The 20,931-nt window shown below is 43.7% G+C and overlaps 1 protein-coding gene across 6 annotated transcripts in view; it reads right to left on the reverse strand.

The window, feature by feature from the left end:
• The window catches only part of CTNND2 (catenin delta 2), a 924,887-nt gene that overhangs the window by 473,974 nt on the left and 429,982 nt on the right, over positions 1-20,931 (reverse strand). For all 6 annotated transcript variants that reach the window (XM_053242882.1, XM_053242877.1, XM_053242879.1 and 3 more), the window contains one exon: positions 5,957-5,991. In XM_053242882.1, coding sequence (XP_053098857.1) covers positions 5,957-5,991 — 35 coding nt within the window. The remainder of the gene's footprint in view (positions 1-5,956; positions 5,992-20,931) is intronic.

Consider the following 20,931-nt stretch of genomic DNA (forward strand, 5'->3'; position numbering starts at 1 on the left):
GTGTAAGTACTACCACCCCCCCTTAAAGAGACACCCCCCCAAGTGCCAGACCCCGCTCCTACCAAACCATGCACACCACTTCCAGACCAAACTGGCCTGGTTGGGTTTGAGGCCGGTTTGGCCTCGGTTTTATGCACACCCCTAGACCCAAAATAGGAAGTAAGTGTGTGTATGATGGTTAGCTTGTCTGTAGTCAGGCCTGGTTGGCTGTGGAGAGAAGCTCACCATAGTGCCATTAAAAAGTGCCTCTCAGGGAGACAGGGAGTGTGGTTGTCTCTGAGGATTGCAGGGCCTGAACTGCTGAGAGGAGGGAGACAGTGGCAAGAGAAGGGCGAGCAGGTATCGGGCAGGCTCTGAGCTCCTCAACTCTTTCCCCTCTTCCACTGTATCCCCCAAAACATGCAAGCTTGTCATTTGTTGGTTATCTGTACAGGCTGGTCATTTGACCTGGTGAATGAGTAGCCTACACGGCTCAAGTTAAAGCTGGGGTTCTGCTCTTCTTGGCAGGGAAGGTTGTAGTCAAATATCACCTAGGGCACCAAAACCCTTGTCTGCCTTTCCTCATTCTGGGTAAAATAATCTGATTCTGACTCCCTCTTCGACACTGACCAATCAAAGAAGTTGTAGCTCACATTTGTCTTGGCTCAGTATCTTAAATTTTTGTTTTCAGGGCTGATCTTTTGAACATCCGAAAGGAAAGGACCTTTTTAAGCTCCTGCAGTATGAAAACTTCTGAAGTTTTTCTCATCTTCCTAAGGCTGAACTACAAATGACCCTTTGGGGCTAAAACATATTAAGTCCAATATCTAGGCTAAAGAACACCCCCCCCATGCAAAAGGTGACCATTTCCACTGTTCTGCCACACTGAATATAAGAAAGCCTATTACAAAATGGCAGAAACAGTTCCATTGCTTCACAATAGCACAATGCATTTGTTTTGACCAAGTTGTTGTTGGATACTGCATTTTCTGGACTATCAAAGTGCAAATATTTTAAACCTGTAAAAATTGTACAAAAATGATGAATATTTATATACCCAAATAATGTATTGACTATAATAAAGTATAAGTAAGTATTAATTCTCTTGTACACATGGTATGGAATGTGATAGCACAAGTCTCCCAGTGTATACTGATTTAATGTATTGGTTGAGGAGCCTGTGAAATGCCACTGGGTTCCGCTCCTCCAGGTACAGAGTGTGTTCCCATTTCCCAGAATATCAGTTTCTTACAGAACCCTCTGATTTATAAATCAGACCAAGCAGGAACTTTCTACAGGTTTACAATTTTTTGTAATTAACAGATTATAATAACTCAGAGCATTATATGACTTCTTACAAACAAAGGAGAGGAATACTGAGAAACAACCCTATATATTTACAATAAACCTTACAGCAGGGCTGAACAACTTCATTTCTTCCACAGATGTTGGTTTGCAAGTCCCATCATACCTTATCATTGACCACTTTGGCTGGGGATGATGGGAGTTTTAGTCCAAAAACGTCTGCAAGACTAAAGTTCTGTGGTCCTGCCTTAGTATCAATTAAATAATGAAGAGAAAAATTACCAAAAATAAAATAAAATCCAAACCGATATAGCTAATTCCTGAGTCGACCTGTTCCAATCCTAATCTTATTTTTTTCAGCTCCCAGCAGTGTGGTGGCAAACCCACCTCCAGACCCTGCCCCCGAAATGAGATTCAGCGAGCAAGTGCTCCCTTAGCTCCGTTTTTCTGCTCATCTGCCAGCCCTGGCTACTCGCAGTCAGGGTTGGGAGGCTGCGGGGCTCCCGGCCAGTGTTGGGGGAATCCCTACAATGGACACACTTGCGCAGTGCATTATGGGAGTTTGGGGGCAGGGCAATGCTTCCTAGTCCCCAACATTCCGTGCTGCCAGGTGCAGCTGGAAATTGTCTGGGTGGGTGATCTGCCCACCTAGCAACGACAGAGGGATAGTCTGCAGAGAGGTAAATGCTAGCAGCTTTCCTCCCCACTCTCCCTCGAGCTCTTTCTTACTGACCATGACAAAGGGTGGGCAGATTTGTTACATTGTACATTGTTAATATTGCACAGTAGAGATAGGACTAAGGTTAGTTTGAATCCCCAACCAAAACTCCTCCACACAAAACACTTGTAGCAAAGATCAATCATCTTAAATCTGCTCCTCACGCTTCTTTCTAGGCCAAGTCTATCACTCAGTTGCATGCAGAAACCTTGTGCTCCACTGACTTACATGCAAACATGTTGCACTTTTGAATGTTTGAAAACGAAAAATAAAAACAACAACATTTCCCCACATAAAATAAGACCTATTAGCTGACCCCGCACAAAGCATCTGTGCAGTTGTGCACTGAGCCTGCGGCATCCCCCCGCAGCTCTCTCGCTCACTCGCTCCCCCACGCAACTCTCTCGCTCGCTCACTCCCCCCGCAGCTCTCTTGCTTGCTCCCCCACAGCTCTCTAGCTCGCTCCCCTGCAGTTCTCTTGCTCGCTTGCCCCACAACTCTCTCGCTCGCTCCCCCCCACAGCTCTCTCGTTCGCTCGCTCCCCCTGCAGCTCTCACTCGCTCACTCCCCTCCGCAGCTCTCTTGCTCTCTCGCTCCCCCCGCAGCACTCTCACTCACTCACTCCCCTCGCAGTGCTCTCGCTCCCTCCCTCCCACAGTGCTCTCGCTCACTCGCCCCCCGCAGCTCGCTCACTCCCCCCACAGCTTGCTCGCTCTCCCCCCGCAGCTCTATCTCTCTCTCCCCCCCAGCTCTCCCCCACCACAGCTCTCCCCATCCTGCCGCTGCCTCCCACCTCCTCCTCTCAGCTGGTAGGGCTTTGCCCGCTGTCTGCCCACCTCCTCGCCGCTGCCATTATTTATCCCCATGACCGTCTCTTCTTGGCCGGCTGGACTTTGCCCACCGTCTACTCACCTCTTCTGGCCGGAGGAGCTTCACCTGCTGGCCCTCCACCTCTGCATCCGGACCACCACCATTATTTCTCTCCGCTTCAATGCTGGAACTCTTGCACGCTCTAGAGCATCTGCAGGTTAGTTCTTGATTGCTCCACTCACCTCAGAGATCTCCCCACCCTCACCTGAGCTGCACTCCTACTACTCCTCCATCCCATTGCTTCCATCCCCCTCACCCTTCTTGGTTGTGGCTGCGGCATTGCTGCCACCCACTGGCCAAGCTGCAGCCCCCTATCCCCAGAGATCTCCCCACCCTCACTTGAACCCCGCTCCTGCTCCTCCCTCCAGGAGCAGCAGCAGTGGTTGACCGCGCCATTCCTCGCTGCTGCCACCACCATGACCGCTCGTTCCACTCAGGCTGCTGACAGGCCTGGGCCCATCCCTTGCCTGCCTGCCTGCCTCCCTCTGACAATGGCCTCGGTAGCCCCAAACAGCAACAGTGGTTGACTGGGCCCTTCCTTGCTGCTAGTGCTGCCATAGCCGCTCGTTCCCCTCAGGCTGCTGACAGGCTCAGGCCCGTCCCTTGCCCTTCCTTCTGTCTCTCTTCCCCCTCCCTTCTTTTTCTCTTTCTGTCTCCTCCACTCGCTCTTCCTCACTCTTTCTTCCCCCTCCCTTCATGTTTTTTCTCTCCCTCCCTCCCTGAGTTAACAGATTTTGTTCATCTTGTTTCCTCATTTAATTCACACAACAGCATCCTTCTCCTGAAGGGGCTCCTTCCTCTCTCACTACTCCTCTCTGTGCAGACCCCTGCCCACTATCCTTTTATATATAGATAGATTCCTCTCCTCTACAATCAAGAACATATTCTGATCAGTAACAGTTGCATTCCAACTGATCTTAAACATCACAGGCTCCTCCTCCTTATCTGCATAGGGAATCCCCACTGCCCAATCACCACAGTGCCACAAGCTCCTCCTCCCTATCTGCATATGGAATCCCCACTGCCCAATCAGGTGCTTCTGCTTGCAAACTCTGTCAGCCAATTGCCTCCTCTCTACCACGTCCCCACGCATGGCCCGTCTTGGAGAATTAATAATATAGAAATTAGAAAGAGCAGAAATTCTTGTCTTTGCTGCTACATTCCAGGTAGAAACAAAAAAACATGACTTCCAAAGAAGGTGAGAATGATCTGTGAGCCTAGATATTACAAGTCTGTGGTATAAACAATGGGAAGTCAAACACACAATTTCTCACACACCTCCCTCCACCTTACCCACCAGAGCTCTGTTCCGGCCCTCCTGAGGACTGTAGCTGAGAATAGTTAATATGTGCTCTGTCTAGACATTAGATGGCGTCTAAAAAGAAGTAATTTTAAAAATAATATCTCCTGCTGTGAGTCTCCAAGTTAGTTCAGTCTTCAGGCACCTGAGATAAGCCTATTGGATACAAACTGCCTATGGGATATAAACACCCCAATTTCCCCTTCTCCTACCCCAGATCCTAATGCTGCCATTATTTTCAACCCACTCTTTTCCTCTTGCTTCCAGTTTCAGATATCACTGTCTTAACACTAACGTCACAACCTCAAAATATGGTGTATAAGGAAGAACAAATATGTTATGTTCTAAAATATTTGTCTAAAGAAAAGTTTGCATGAAGTTTAGTTACTTACAGAACAACCCTATGCATTCTTCCTCAGAAATAAATCCTACTGTGTCCAATGGGAGCGTACTTCCAAGTAAATGTGCAGCTTCAATTTGTTTCCCCCCTCCAGTTATTTTATCACAGTTATCACAGCATATGCCCCAAACAACTGTCTCTATTTTCTTGTTCCTGTCTCTGGAAAATAACTTCCCTCCCCACCCCCCACCCCTCTATTTTTGCCTATGAGGACATCTTATTAAACATCTTTTTATTCTGTAGGGCAGAGCTCCCAACCCAGGTTTCTAGAACCTAACCCTCTTAGTGGGAAACAAATGCATCTTGTCTCTAGTAGACATTCATGCAAATATATGCAAATAAAAACTAAATATGCAACATGTGGTTCAAACATTGCTATTTCACACTGCAGTTGGCAATATATTTGAACTGTTGTTTAACATATTGCTTATAGGACACTGATGTTTTTAAAGTAGTTCCCTAAACAAAAGAAAAATTGCCCTCTTGGTTTTTAAAGTGACAGGGGACAAGCCAACAGCCAGGTAGGCCTTCAATTATATAAAACAGAGCGAGTGGGGCTTACAAAGTGATCCTTGGTATGAGAACAGGGGTACTGGAATAAAATCTCTGTTTTGACTGTGAAATGTCGAAGGGTATATCAAAGTCAGAGATCAAAATGCCACCTAAAAGAGTTCAGACTGACAAAATGATGAGAAAACTCTAACTGTATGCAGTGGGAAATAGAGCGTCATAAATAAGCCACAGGAAGAACTGGAAGCCTATGCCAGTGAATGGAAGAGTAATGTATTAGAGTCCTATGCAAAATGACTTAGGAATATACCTCAATGATCTCAATGGAACTTACTCCTGAGTAAGTATGCACTGGATTGCACTATCAGACTTCTTACTTTAAATTTTTATGTAACCCTTGATGGTCCTGACTATATTTAAGTTTTAGGTGGGATTTTAAAGGTCTGAAAGTTGCACACACTTTTGTTGCTCAACTTTTGAGGAGAGTTGACATCTAGCTTTTAGTGCCAATCATCATAAGGGTGCAACACATTTATTGCCCCTTAACAGCTCTGCACAACTTTGGCCCACCGGCAGATGATGGGACTACAATTCCCATCACACTTATTACTGCTGTTGGCGATGGTTTTAGACCAAAAACAGCTGGAGAGCCACAGTTATGCAACCCTGCTCTATTGCATGCAAATGAGATACCATGCTAAAATATAGTTTTATAAACTATAAAAGTGATTCTGCAGTGAACATGCAGAATCATACTTTTAATATATAGAATGTTAAATCTAAACCTTTGACTTTCTATTCTCCAAAAATATTATAGAATTTATTGAGATTTTTTTAAAAAATCAATACAGAATTCTACAAAATTATACTTTACCTTGAGTTTGCCAATGAAACTGTTCTTCAGTCGAACTGCAAAAACAAAAAGAGAAAAAAAGATCCATACTATATATATATATAAGAACAGAGAAAAGTTTTGGATGCATGGTTTTAACAATCACTTAACCTGAAACTCTTATGACATACAAAATCAGTAAAAACTAATAAAATAAAATAATTAAAAATCAACCAAGTGCCCAACGGCCTTGAAATCTGGTTGGTAGGTGGCACCCATGGGAACCTACCCACCACATAAATTTGGTGCCCCTAGGACCTTTATAAGTGGCCTGAATAGATCAAAATCAAATTGAATCAAATCCAAATCGAATCTGGGGTTAATCAGGGAGACAGATTTGGACACAAAACAAATTAGGGGTGATTTGATTAAGGCACAAATCAAATAAAAAATTGATTAGTGCACATCCCTAATTTCTACTGTTATTCAAAATTAGCCCTATTAGTTCAGCCTATCCTGCACACATGAGCCTCCACATCTTTTGAAATCTGCAGAATCCATGTTCTCAGGACATTAAAAAGTGACTTCTGAAGGAGCAATGGTTAGGACCTTTTCTTCATTTTAGCCTGTTTTGTTGAAGTTCCACCTCAAGGAAGCCTGGTTAGGTCTGTCATGGCTGTCTTAGAAAGTGGGTCTTTTTTGTTCTTTGTATCGTATGCTCGATCTGCTATTTTAACTAGGTAGCTTTAGCTGTTTTTTTAAAAAATATCATTATTGTTTGCTTTTAAAATTGTAGAGGTATTAGGCTAAAACATGCCTCAAGAAACTCATGTAAAGATGGAAATAGACAGGAAGATGTGACGGACAGACAGACAATTCCTGTGAGTGAGATCTCATGGTCTTGTTCTAGTATCTGATCATGTATGTGGATGTTTGCCATCTGCTTCCTAAACTGGAAACTCACAAGGAAAATTTGTATACACTGTTGTATATATAACACTATGGTCCAGTTTAGAAGCAATGCAGAAGCTTGGTTGAATTAGAGCAGTCTCTGTTTGTTTTGCCATCCAAATGTACTTTCCTAATTTAACTATGGTTCTGCCCAACCAAACCGAGTTTTGAAACCAAGGTGTGTCATTGGCTTGTTTATTTTAAGTGTGGCTGAATTTGCCATTGTATTGCATCCAAACTGATCCCCAGGCTTTATTCTCAGCTTGTTGCAACAGGCACAGCACAGAGCAGCCAAAAAACAGTAATGGATTAAACAAACCATGCTACTGTCTGGAGAGGGTATTCTCCACTTGTTTTTGGAAGCTTGATTAGAAACCTTTGTGACTCTGCATTGGAGTTTTCCACACAGGGCTTTTAAAGCCCTTTAGCTTACATTTCCTCCAGAATGGAGAGTGTGCATTCACATATCGGGCAGATGTACCCCAAAGTCTCTGCAAGCTATCAGGGAGAATTTCACACACAATTTGGGTTTTGCACTGCATGTTAGATTGCATCTCAATTTATATCTGGGGTTAAAACATCCACTTTTTGTGTCCGTTTTTTGCGATAACTTTGAGCTCGCAGTAAAGCCTCCCAGAAAACCAGGGGTAAAGCTTGCTATGTGGAGAACTCCATTGTGTCTGACAGGGCTCTCTGTGAAACCTTAATTTCTATGTGGATAAGTTTCAGAAAGCTGCACATTCACATGCAATCTCTCCACTTTCTTCCTCTCTCTTGCGCAAAAGGAGAGTGAAAGCTCCCACAATCACTTTACGACAAACTACAGTTCTGCATTGCATATGAACTCAAGGAACAAATCAAAATCAAATTGAGGTCTGATATCCTGGTTTGTTAAGAAACTAGAATTAGCACAAATCACAGTTCCCTGAGTCCATATATATCATGGAATTCTGGTTTGTTTTAAAGTAAAAATAGACGTTTTTGCTCTCCTCCTCTTGAGTAAGCAAGAATAGGTGTAGAGAGCATATGAATCCTCTACTCTCCAGGGCTCATTCATGTAATGTTAAACTCTTTTTTCCCCTCAAATTCGATTTTTATTGATTTTAACAATAATAATATTGTCATTCATTACAATATACACAAAAGTGGACTTCCCGCACACCTCTCTTCATGAATCATCGGCTATAGAGTTTACCCTTGCTATAATAATAATTCAAAACATAAATTTAAACCCTTACAAACACAGTTAATCTACCCAACCTGTTTTTTTACTAAATTTCAAACCCTGCTGTAAAGTCCATAGTAGGGAAATTATCCTTTAAATACAACAAGAATGGTTTCCAATCTTCTTTGAAGCCTTCCAAAGTTTGATCTCTTATCAGTGTTGTAAGTTTTGCCATCTCCGCATATTCCAAATTTTTTATCAGCCAATCCTCTTTTGAAGGCATTTCATTACTTTTCCATTTCTGTGCATATATAATTCTGGCCGCCGTAGAAGCGTACATAAAAAATGTTAAGTTAGTTGTAGAAATTACACCTTGTGTTATCCCCAGCAGGAAGGATTCTGGCTTCTTAGGAAATGTCATTTTAAATATTTTCTTTAACTCATTATATATCATATCCCAATAGAATTTAGCCTTCCCACAGGTCCACCACATATGAAAAAAGTGCCTTCAGAGTGTCCACACTTCCAACATTTGTTTGAAACATTTTTATACATTAATGCCAATTTTTTTTGGTGTCATATACCATCTATACCTCATTTTATAATAATTTTCTTTTAAAGCATAACATATGTAATGTTAAACTCTTAACCCTGAATTAGGTCAATATTTTTAAGGATATAAAAAATCAAAAATAGCATTTATCCTAAATGTACATCCCAGGAACTTTTGTGATATCAGCTCTGTTGCCAGATTTGGCTTTTTTAAAGCCAAATTTTGGGTTATGGCCCATTTGACTCACGAGTATACCCCTTAGGTTCTGGCCACCTACTTGCGGACAGTACTTGAGGCAGCAAAACTCTAGAACCAGCCCTATGCTCGGAGCACCTGCAATAATTAAAGGTATGACTATGGCAAAGTAGGCATGAAAAACCATGAGAATGTCATAATACAAAGAATTCAATTCAAAGATGCATTTTATATAACATGTACCCTAAAGAGATTATCAAAGAAAATTAGATAAACAAAATGTTTTGCTTTTTCATTTTAAAATATGGATAGGGATCATTCTTTTTTATCCATCTCAAGGACTAACAGTTCTGGAAGGCATCACTTTGAATTGGGAAACCTTGGCCACACTAAAATGGAATCGGGATGAATGCAGACATTGCCCTTTCAGTCAGTGAAAACATAACAAAAAAATAAGATATTTGACACAAAACGTTCATATGCATCAGACCACAGGAAGATGCTTGAAAAACATGTCTCTTGCACATTAAAAACCCCCCACCAAAACCATTTGATGGCTAATTAAAAACAATTATGCTGAATCCCCTGAGTGTAAGAACTTCCTCTGTGGAGATTAGTACTGCAATAATATGTCCATAAACATGTAATAAAATTATCAGATACCAACTACTTAAGCAACAATAGGAAATGCTGCTGAAACTTTAACAGTACTATCTTTTAATTCTTGGATCAGGGCTTGGATAAACTATTTTAAAAAGCAACTCCAACTAGCTCAGAACAGTCGATAAAGTTTTGTATCCTTGTGAATCCAGCTGTGAATTTCCTGCTGACTGTCCTCAATCTATCCAAATAACTTCTCTGTAGGGCTTTTAACTGCCATATCATAGGATATTTGTTCTGATGTTTAATCCCCAGTTCCAATCCTCTTCTGGAATTTTGTTCTTGAGAGATTACCTATTTCATCATAGTAAAGTTTACCTGCTTGCTAAGGTCAGTGCCACAACAAAGAGCTCTCTATTTGCCTCCATATTGCCAAAACCATAATCACTTCTTCACAGGGCCAATAACACTACAAGAGCTGTATATTTGTTACAGTATGCTTCATCTGAGCTAAAGAAATGTACGAGATCTTTCACACAATCAAAAACTGTGTTCTACCTGGGTTTGGGAGCTGTGTGTGCTCCCAGTTTTCGGTTGTGCAAAGAACTAGGTAGCAGGAGGGAGAAGTGATTGTGTGGAAGCAAGATAGGATGAAACCCTGGGTAGCTTTTCCTCCTACCTTGCTTCCACAGAATCACTTCTACCCAGGTCTTCCTCTCACCTTGCTTCCACACAACCAAAAATTGGGAGCACACACAGCTCCCAAACTTGGGTAGAACACAGTTTGTGATTGTGTGAATGACTTCAATATGTAATAAGCTATCAAAATATAATTTCCCATGCAAAATCGCATGCCTTCATATACTGTAATGAGGGCTAGCTTTTAATTTCTTCACACTCAATTCACCTTTGTCCAGTTATTGAAATAATTTATGCGGCCCGGAGTACTCAACAGTCATTGCCCCATCTAGCTTCTAGTCGGCCCAATCTGAAGCCCAGCTCCCACTATGTCCTGGTCCTCCAAGTTTCCAACTGTAAATGTAGACATGTGGGGTGGGAAGCCTACAGAAACCTCTGATCTCAGACATTTGTTTCTTAAAGGAAATGGGCTACAATTCTGTCCCCCATACGGAAGGAAGAAAGCACAGCTGCACATGGGTTCATGATAATTGTGGGTGTTTTTACCAGCAGGGCTCTGGCAGGCACCAATTGCTGAAGAGGCACTCAGTAGGCAGCCCTGGTAACACTTAACAACGAAGCCAGAACTATCCCTGCAGCATCAAGGGCTATCACAAAAGAATGAAGCCACAGGTATTTTCAAAGAGCTTAGTCAAACAATAAGGACCCATTGAGGCTCTTCACATGATTAGTGTGAAGAGCTGTAAGGGGATTTGCAGGGAGAGCGGGCTTAGCCCGCTCTCCCCACAGATGATCAAGAGGCAGCCCTGGGTGGCCGGATTGGCTGCCCACGTGACTGCCGGCTCCGTCACAGAGCTGGCGGGGATTGTGGGAATTGGGGGCTGCGCAGCGCACAGGCCTGGGAGTCTCTCCAGCATGCCCTGTGCACTCGCACGAGGCATCCTAGAACTTCTGGGGGCTGTGCAGCCCCCGCTGGCTCCGTGATGGAGCCGGCAGTTGTGTGGGCAGCCGATCCAGCCGCCCAGGGCTGCAGTAGCGATTGTCTGTGGGGAGAGTGGGCTATGCCTACAGAACCCACTACAGAACCCCCTCCGGAGGGTCTCACACTGATTGTGAGACTCGCCTCAATGCTCTCCCATTTGCTCTGGCGTTTTCAGAAAAAGTAGCTTAAAACCAGCAATTAAAAAACCCAGACATACGTTGAGATAAGCTGGAACTCGCATCACAAAGCCTGATTTGTGTGTGGAGTGGGCCCAAAAATCTCAAAGGGACTTTGAGGTATGTTTGGCTGGTGTGTGAATGCACACACTCTCTTCTGAAGGGCACAAGCCCCTTGTGTAAAGCCTCATGGGGCCTTTTTCTCCTTAGCTTCAGTCCTTGGTGTTGGTGAAGCAGGGCTCATAGTTTTGTCCCTCCTCATCGGCTGCATTTGGTATGAATAGGCTTAGCCAGCCCTTCTGGCTTCCCCAGACTGGCCACTTCATCGTTTTCAAGGCTTTCAAGGCTGGCTGCAATTTCTGCAGCAGGATTTTGACTTTGTCTTTATCCTGTTGTAAACCGCCCAGTGTTGGGTGGTATAAAATGTTTAAATAAATAAATAAAATAAAATAAAATAAAATAAATAAATAAATTTTAAAAATGCAGCAGCAAGCTCCCTGGCTGCTCTTGGCCTGTCACTCTGTTCTCGTCTAGGAAGGAGAAGAATCAACTTGCCAAAGAAATATGAGAGCTCCACCCCTTTCTGTGTTTCTAATCAGTTCCACCTTCACCTGCCATCAGTAGTGGTAGGTGCAGGTCCCACCAGCGGGGGGAGATGTTCCTTTAAGAGTACATTAATAGGTGCTTACCTCTGCTACCACCACACCTGAATGCTGCTTCGAGCAGAAGCACACTGCCCAGCACCCAGTGCAGTGGTGGATCACCTCCACCATTCACATGGCCTTCATGGAGCCAATCCCACGCCAGCTGCCATGTGTGTGGTGGAGTCAATCCCCTGCTGCAAGGGGTGCTGGGTGACACACTGCTGCTCAAAGCAGCATTCAGGTGCGAGGGTAGCAGAGGTAAACATCTATCAACATACACTTAAAAGTGCCTCTCACCGCCACCCCCAGCCCCGCGGTGCCTGCTACTGCTTCACATTGTTACTAATGCATGGAATGGGGGGGATAGGACCTTTAGTGCAGATGGAGTGCAGCACACCAAATGGCGTGACCAGGTTGAGGTGTAGAGAGTACAGTCCATAGCAGCATGCTAGGAACAATCTTCACTGCTAGAACTGATGAAGCATTTTAAGGAAAAAAACAGGATAGGGAAATTTTCTCAGCTTTGGAGTTTTGACACAGTCATACTTATTTCAGTAGACATCTCACATAGGAAGTTGCCTTGTACCAAATCAGGTCCATCTAGGCAGTATTGTCTACAGGGTTTCTGTCATGATGATCATGATGATCCAGATCTTGGGCAACCAAATGTTGCTGGGACCCCTCACACCAGGAGAACTGGGGCATCCAAACCAGCACCTCCCACCATGACCTGAGTCCTTGTCTTCATTCTCTGACTCAGAGGAGTCTAATTCAGAGCTGAACCATTCTAAAAACTGAGACCATACTTTAAATTATGTCATTTCACAACCATTGCCACACAGAACTGCATTCCATAGTGAACACTTAGCATTCCATTCCATAGTGAACACTTAGATCTTAAATTACTGTCTGGACTTCTAAAGGTGTCACCTCTTCTGGGATGGCAAAAAATAAAAATAAAACAAAACAACAAGAAACCCATCACCCACCCTATAATATATTTCAAACCTGTGTTTGCTTAGAGATGGCCAAAATTCCTACAGCATGGAATTATTTCAAGGTAATAGCAGCCATGCCAGTACTCAATTAACCAGGAATTAATAACACATACTTTATTGAATAACGCAACAATTTGTTTCAGCTGATGGAAATGAAAAGATACAAAAGCAGTCAAATTTTACAGACTAAGGCAATTTTTTCAGTAGTTTATTAATGACAGCGTCATTAATGCCTCACATCACAATAGTTAAGGAGCAAGTAGTTTCCCAGGGAAAGGTTGTGGTACAATATTGGCATATAATTTTTCTTGAAGATCTCCCTCAGCCCCAGAGTGGGCATTCACATGTTGCCAAGCCCACAAGTGCTGCAGGGAGCAGTAGGAGATCAAAATGGCCAATTACCTTAGCTCAGTAAACCAGTTATATCTCCTTTATTACTGGTTGTACAGCAATGATTCATAGTTCAAATTAAAGGTAATTTTATGCTCTTCAATTTTAATTCCCCCTGCTAATTTGGCAAAGAGGCACCTTTTAACATGGTGATTCTCTTTATTTAGCAGGGGGAGAGTAACTGGCCCAATCCACCCCCAGCAGAGTACTTCCAGTGACTGTTGCTGATGTCTGTTTTATGTTTCTTTTTAGATGTGAGCCCTTTGGAGACAGGATCACATCTTATTTATTTGTTTGTTTGTTTGTTTTTTCTTTATGTAAATCGCCCTGAGCCATTTTTGGAAATGGAATAATTAATAAATAAAAAAATCTAAAGTGCAAACTGATTAAAAACATTAATATGTTATGTGCAAATGTGATATATATGCACAAAAAATACTGTGCACTGCTTTTTTGTATTTTCTTATTTTTATTGATTTTCTTAAAATGATTTTAATTCATGGAATTGTAAGCCAACGAAGCTTTCAAGAAAGGGGAGGGGTGTCTGTATGTATGTATATATGTATGGGGGAGAGAGAGAGAGAGAGAGAGAGAGTTGTGAATCAGTGCGTTCTTAGAAAACAGTGAACTTGTTACATGAATTGCAAGTGCTTTATATGGATCTGCAGTGGCAGATGCTATCTTGGCAGCAACAGCAGAGGTGTAATATGAGGTTGTTTGGTTTTAGTCTCATTTTTATAAAACATTTTTTAAAGCCCTAAAAGTGCCTTTGGAAAAGGATAGCTCTATCTGAAATGTGTCTGGTTCAATAAAAGGATCTTGTGAGAGTCCTCTCTTTTTAGCCTACTTTCCAGTAGGCTTATGAGATCACCCGGCATTCTCTGTGTGTGTGTCCATGTGTCGTCCCCCACCCCGCCCCACATCAACTTCGCAACACCTGGACTAATATGAACCAAATCAGGTACAGTTGTAGGGACACATAGGGACACCTCAATGGTGTAGTTTATGATGATGTCACCCACCTTGACCCAAGATGGCAGATGCGTAAACTTTGGAGGTGCAAGTGGGCTAACTTGTGAACTACTTAATCAACTTGAACCACATTTGCTACAGCTGTGGGGACACATAGGGATGCCCAAATGGCATAGTGAGTGATGATGTCATCCACTCCAATTCAAGATGGTGTCTGTGTGAACATCTGAGGTGCAAGCGGGCTGATTTGTGGACTGTCTAACCGACTTAAACCAAATTACATACAGTAGCAGTGAGTGACATACAGGGACACATTAATGGCGTAGTTTGTGATGATGTAATCTACACCGATTCAAGATGGCATAAGGGTAAACTTTTGAAGTACAAGTGGGCTAACTTGTGAACCACTTAACCAATTTGAACCAAATTTGCTACAGCTGTAGGGACACATAGGGATGCCCTAATGGTGTGGTGTGTGATGATATCATCCACTCCAATTCAAGATGACGGCCATGTGAACATCTGAGGCATAAGCAGTCTAATTTGTGGACTGTCTAACCCATTTGAACCAAATCTGCTACAGATATATGGGCACACTGTGATGCCCCAATGATGTAGAAGATGGTGGATGTGTGAACTTTTGAGGTGCAAGTGTACTAACTAACTTGAGGACTGTCTAACCCATTTGGACCAAATTTGATACAGTTGTAGTGAATGACACACAGGGGCACCTCAATGGTGTAGTTTGTAATGATGTAATGCACCCCGATCCAAGATGGTGGATGCAGCAACATTTGAGGTACAAGGGATCTAATTTGTGGACCTTGATTTGAATCAACTTTAGTCCAGTTGTAGAGATAGTGAAAGGAATGTAAGATGATTCGTTCTTACTAGAACAACTTGTTGTTTTTTGGTAGTGCCTCTATCCTTTTTAGCCTACTTTCCAGTAGGCTTATGAGATCATCCAGCATTTCAGGTGTCCATGTGTGCGTTCCCCCCGACCATCAGCTTCACAACTCCTGGACCAATATGAACCAAAAGGATACACTTGTAGGGACACTTAGGGACAACTCAACAGCATAGTTTGTGATTATGTAATCCATCACAATTCAATATGGCGGACGTCTAAACATTTGAGGTGCCAGAGGGCTAACCTGTGAATTGCCTAACCGATTTGAACAAAATTTGCTACAGCTGTAGGGACACATAGGGATGACCCAGTGGTGTCGTTTGTGATGATGTAATCCACCCTGATTCAAGATGGCGGATGCATGTACGTTTGTAGTGCAAGAGGGCTAACTTGTGGAATGTCTAACCAATTTGAACCAAATTAGGTACAGTTGTAGTGAGTGACACACAGGGACACGTCAATGGTGTAGTTTTGTTGACATCATCCACACTGATTCAAGATGGTGGACAGGTAAACTTTTGAGGCACAAGTGGGCTAACTTGTGAACAAACTAACCAATATGGACCAAATTTCCTACAACTGTAGGGGCACATAGGGACACCTCAATTGTGTAGTTTTTGATGATGTCATCGACCCCAATTCAAGATGGCAATCACATAAACATCTGAGGCACAAGTGGGCTAACTTGTGGAGTGCCTAACCAATTTGAACATAGGTACAGGTACAGTTGTAGTGAGTGACACACAGGACACCTCAATGGCATAGTTTGTGATCATGTCATCCACCCCGATTCAACATGGTGGACATGAGTGTTAGTGGGCATTTTTTATTATTATGTATAATTTAGCATATTTATATATCACCCCAAATGCACATCTTTGGGCAGTTTACGATAAAAGAATATAAATTAAAAACAACAATTAAAATATTAAACATTAAAAACAATTTAAAACATTAATAGATTCTAGAAATCTAATTTAAAGCCTGGGTGGATAAATGTGTCTTCACAGTCCTTTAAAGTCAGAGTGGTTATTTCTGCAGGGAGTGCATTCCAAAGCTTCAGGACTAGGGCAACAATGGAGAAGGCCTGTCCCTGAGTCCAGACAAATTGGTGACAACTGCAGATGGAACTCCCCAGATGGTCTCAATAGGCGGCAGGGCTCATAATGGAGAAGGCATTCTCTTAAATATCCCGGGCCTGAGCTGTTTAGGGCTGTATAAGTTATAACCAGGCCTTTGTATTTTGCACGGACTAATACTGGTAGCCAGTGTAATTATTTTAATATAGGTTTAATATGGTCTCTCCAAGATGACCCAGAGACCAACCTGGCTGCAGCATTTTGCACCAGTTGCAGTTTCTGAACTACATACAAAGGCAGCCACACATGGAGCACATTGCAGTAGTCAAGTCTGGAGGTTACTAGCATATGCACTACTGTTCTGAGGTCATTTATCTCAAGAAATGGCATATCAGCCAAAGTTGATGAAAAGCACTTCTGGCCACTGCCTCAACCTGAAGTGTCAGAGAGAGGTTTGGATCCATACGCACTCCCAGACTGTGTACCTGTTCCTTATGGGGGAGTGTATTCCCATTCAGGACAGGCAGATAAAATGTGTCTCCTGAGTTCTGACCCTGCACAAAAAGTATCAGTCTTATTTGGATTCAGTACCCATCTATTATTTCTCATCCAGCCCATTACCACCTCAAGCCAGGCATTTAGGGATATTATGCCTCTTCCCGAAGACACTGACACGTAGAAATATATTTGGGTGTCATCAGCATACTGATAACACTCTGCACCAAATCTAATGATGATCTCTCCCAATGGTTTTATGTAGATGTTAAATAGCATTGTAGACAGTATGGAGCCTTTTGGGACTCCATACAGAAGCTCTTGTTTTTAAGAACAACAGTCTCCAAGCGACGCCATCTGGAATCTGCCCAAGGGGTAGGAGTGGAACCACTGCAAAGCAGTGCTCCCACTCCCAACTTCCTCAAGTCAATCCAGAAGGATACCATGGTTGATGGTATCAAAAGTCACCAAGAAATCCTTAAGGACCAACAGAGTTGCACTCCCTCTGTTAATTCCCAGCTGAATGTCATCCATGAGGCTGACCAAGGCAGTATCTACCCCACAGCCTGCATGAAAACCAGTTTGAAATTGGTCTAGATATGCTGTTTTACCCCAAACTGTCTGGAGTTGAGAGGCCACCACCCTCTCAATTACCTTGCCCAACCATGGAAGGTTGGAGGAGGGTGTATAATTGCTTAACTGGTAGGGTCCAATGTAAACCTCTTCAAAAGAGGTCTAATAACTGTCTCTTTAAGACAACAAGGAATTCTGCCCTCCCACAGAGAAACAATTATGATGCCTATTAGGCCCCCTCCAATAACCTCTCTACCAGAATGTATAAGCTATGTTGGTCATGTTCTTCCAGTGATACCAACCAATTAGAGATTCAGTAAGGAACAATGACATCATGGTGCATCAGCACAGGGCAGGAATTCAGAGTGCACTCTTGACTACTTTGTACATGAACACAGCCTCTCCAGTTTTTATGTGTGAAGAGTTCTTCTTCAACAGTACTAGAAAAAGTTAGCAACCTTCCTCCACCATCTCAAATAGCATTCACTTAGGGATATATATATATATATCTCCATCCTGATTTAACAACCAAAAGGTGCCCAAAGCAACTAACAACATAAAATAGTATAATAAAAACAAAAATGAATCACAATATTAAAATCAAAACCACTATACAAACAAGAAAAAAGGCAAGAAAAGGGGTTGCCAAGTTGCTGCTCTGTACTTGTAACAGCTGCAGGAGACACCGACACTGTTGCTCCCTCTCACCCAGCTTTTTGCTAGGTCCTGTTGCTCTCCCTCCTTTGCCTGCTTGTATGGAGATGCAGATGTCCCATTTCCTTAGAGCAGTGTTTCTCAACCTTTTTGGAGTCAAGGACCGCTAAATTCTTCGTGCAGAGTTTCAAGGACCGCTACATTCTTCATGAGCAGTTTCCCGGACCAGCAGCTAGTAAATGGGTTTCAAATCTATCTGTCTGTCTATCTATCAGACTTCTATACTGCCCAAAACTTGCATCTCTGGGCAGTTTACAATTAAAATAATATAAGCATTAAAATCATTAAATTTGGAATCTTTTGCAAACATGGAATATTAAGGGTTCTCAACCTTGGGTCCCTCAGTTAAACTCCCATAACCCCCAACCACAATGGCATTTGGCCATTATTGCTGCGGATTATGGGAGTTGAAGTCCACCAACATCTGGGGACCCAAGGTTGAGAACCCCTGAATCTAAAACCCTGGGTGAACAAATTTGTCTCCAGTATGTCTTCAGTATGTGTGGGGTGGGGGTGCTTGTGATTACTCAATGGAGAGGGGATGTTGGGCCATTAAAAAAATTCGAAAGCTACATGGGCCAATGAAAGCAACACACAAGCAAGCTTTTGAATTCCCCAAAACGCTTCATCAGGCTGGATGTCAAGCAAAGCAAAAAGGAGGAGAGGAGAGCTGGGCAAGTTCAGTAGAGCTGGAAGTCTACAGTTTAACCTTCTCATGATGGGAGGTGAAGTTTTAGCAGGAGTTGTGTAGTCGCAGGGCCGGATCCAGACGACATTAGTCAGGACCACTCACTGAAATTAATTTAGTCATCTCTCATTTGTGTCAATGCTGCTTGGTCATGATCACCTGGCTTGATCTGGATCCTGCTCTTAGATATGCACTTTGTGAGGCGAACCTAATGAAACCCGCGCAGCTCCTCCAAAACTCCTTAAAAATGGTTACATGGCAGGTGTTGGGAATGGGTTTTGTTTTTTTTTTAAACGGTGAAAGAAAATGTGAGGAAGAGCGGTGGAGACCTGGCATTAAAGGGAAGGGGGTGATTCTGAGATGGCGGAGGGCGTGGGGCGTTGTATTGGTGGATGCCTCATCTTCCTCGCTGGGGAGATTTTATTTATTTATTGTTGCATTTATATACTGCCTTTCGTTAAAAGACAACCCCAAGGCGGTTTCGTTAAAAGACAACCCCTGCCGCCCCTTCTCCCGCTTTGCTGCACTTTGCAGCAAAGTGAAATGGAAGAAGGGGCGGCAGGAAGATATCCTGCCGCTCCGTCTACTTAAGAAAGTACGTGCGCGTGCACACAAAAGGGTTCTTAAAGCCTTTTTGCACTTTATGCCATGACGCCAAGTGGAGGAAGGGGCGGCAGGGAGGTATCCTGCCGCCCCATTACTAAAACAATCGCTGCAGCAGAGCTCGAGGCGCTCGAGGAAATATTAAGAACAATTATTCCATGAAATACGGGCACCGGAGGGGGGAAAGTGGCAGGAGGAGTAAGAAAACCCTCCTGTGCCTTAAAGTAACCCCCACCCCAGTGCCAGACCACAGCTCCACGGTTCCGTGCACACCCCTAACCACAACACCCCACCAATGCAAGAGGGAAACCGCGTTTCCTCTCAAGGTGCCTTGGCTGCAACAGGCAGCTGGTTTTAAATCGGTTTGGATCGGACACGAACCGTGCTGGGCATCAAATCCCCAGGATCACTTCATTCCAGTGCCATTCATCCAATGACCCTTTTGCATGAACGCACAAAATCGTATCTTGCCTCTTCCCCATACCACGCCGCCTCCCTCCTCCACTTAGCCCTCCTTGGTACGCATGCTTGCTCCCCCTCCCCCGAGGAAGGTCCACCTGCACTCCCTTTCTGCAAAGCCCGAGCCAAGTCGGTCCTCCTCCCTCCCTCCTCCACTTAGCTCTCACTGTGGCATGATCCCGGCCAGAGGTTCCACCCCCTGGCAAGGTCACAAAGTGGACTGCTGTCTTCTACCAGCAGTGCAGACCAGGGGGTTACAGGGGACCAAGGGACCACAACGCCCCACCGATGCAAGAGGGAAACAGCATTCCCTCTCAAGGTGCCTCGGCCGCAACAGGCAGCTGGGTTTCAATCAATCAACCTTTGGCTGCAAACAATGAGCATGCAAGAACCAGCAGCCCTTCAAGTGGCACCCACTGCCATACCTTTTCCTTGATGCCCCCTGCGCTGCATACAGTTTGAAGCTGTAATGATAGGGAATAAGATAGCTGTAGGAAGATCTCAGCAGCACGTGGAGGCAAGGCACAAGAAGAGTCCCACGCCTCCGTGATACTCTTCCTCTTCCGTGCCATGTGCAAAATTGAGGAAGTGAGTGCCTTGATTGTAGATGGGGGGGGGGGTTGACTCCCAGTCAGGGACCGGCACTCAACCCTTCGGGGACCAGCAGCGGTCCAGGGACCAGTGGTTGAGAACCTGTGCCTTAGAGTATGGATAGAATTCTATGCAAGCAGCAACAGTACATCTGTGGCTACAAATACATTTTTAAAAACCATCTAAAATGGCTGTTGGGGATTCCAATATGATGACCCTGAATCAGAGGCTCAGTCTAAGCATGCTATAGTGCAGGAATGCTGGCAATTGACTCCTGAAACAATGTCCTCAAGGGACTCTTCTGCATGAAGACAGCTCTTCATGCTTGTGGTGGATGTTGTGGTAGATGTGCTGACTCTGGCTCCTCTGGTGTACGAAGTCCTGGCAGCAAAGGTTAACTGGGGTTTTGCATCGTAGGGTTTTTTTCACCCTGACTCATTCCCTATTCTACCTACCTCATTCTCCAGTTGGGGGGGTCCCCAATCTGGGGTCATGACAGGGCCAGTGCTTCTGTGGGGAAAATTTGAATAGCCCAAATTCATAACTTTATCTAGCTGTCTTTTTTTAAAGGAGGGGAGAAAACTTAAATTTAATTGTACATACTACCACCACCATCACCGAGATCACTCAGATTACACAG

The sequence above is a fragment of the Hemicordylus capensis genome, chromosome 4, assembly GCF_027244095.1.
Source record: "Hemicordylus capensis ecotype Gifberg chromosome 4, rHemCap1.1.pri, whole genome shotgun sequence".
Lineage (NCBI taxonomy): Eukaryota > Metazoa > Chordata > Lepidosauria > Squamata > Cordylidae > Hemicordylus > Hemicordylus capensis.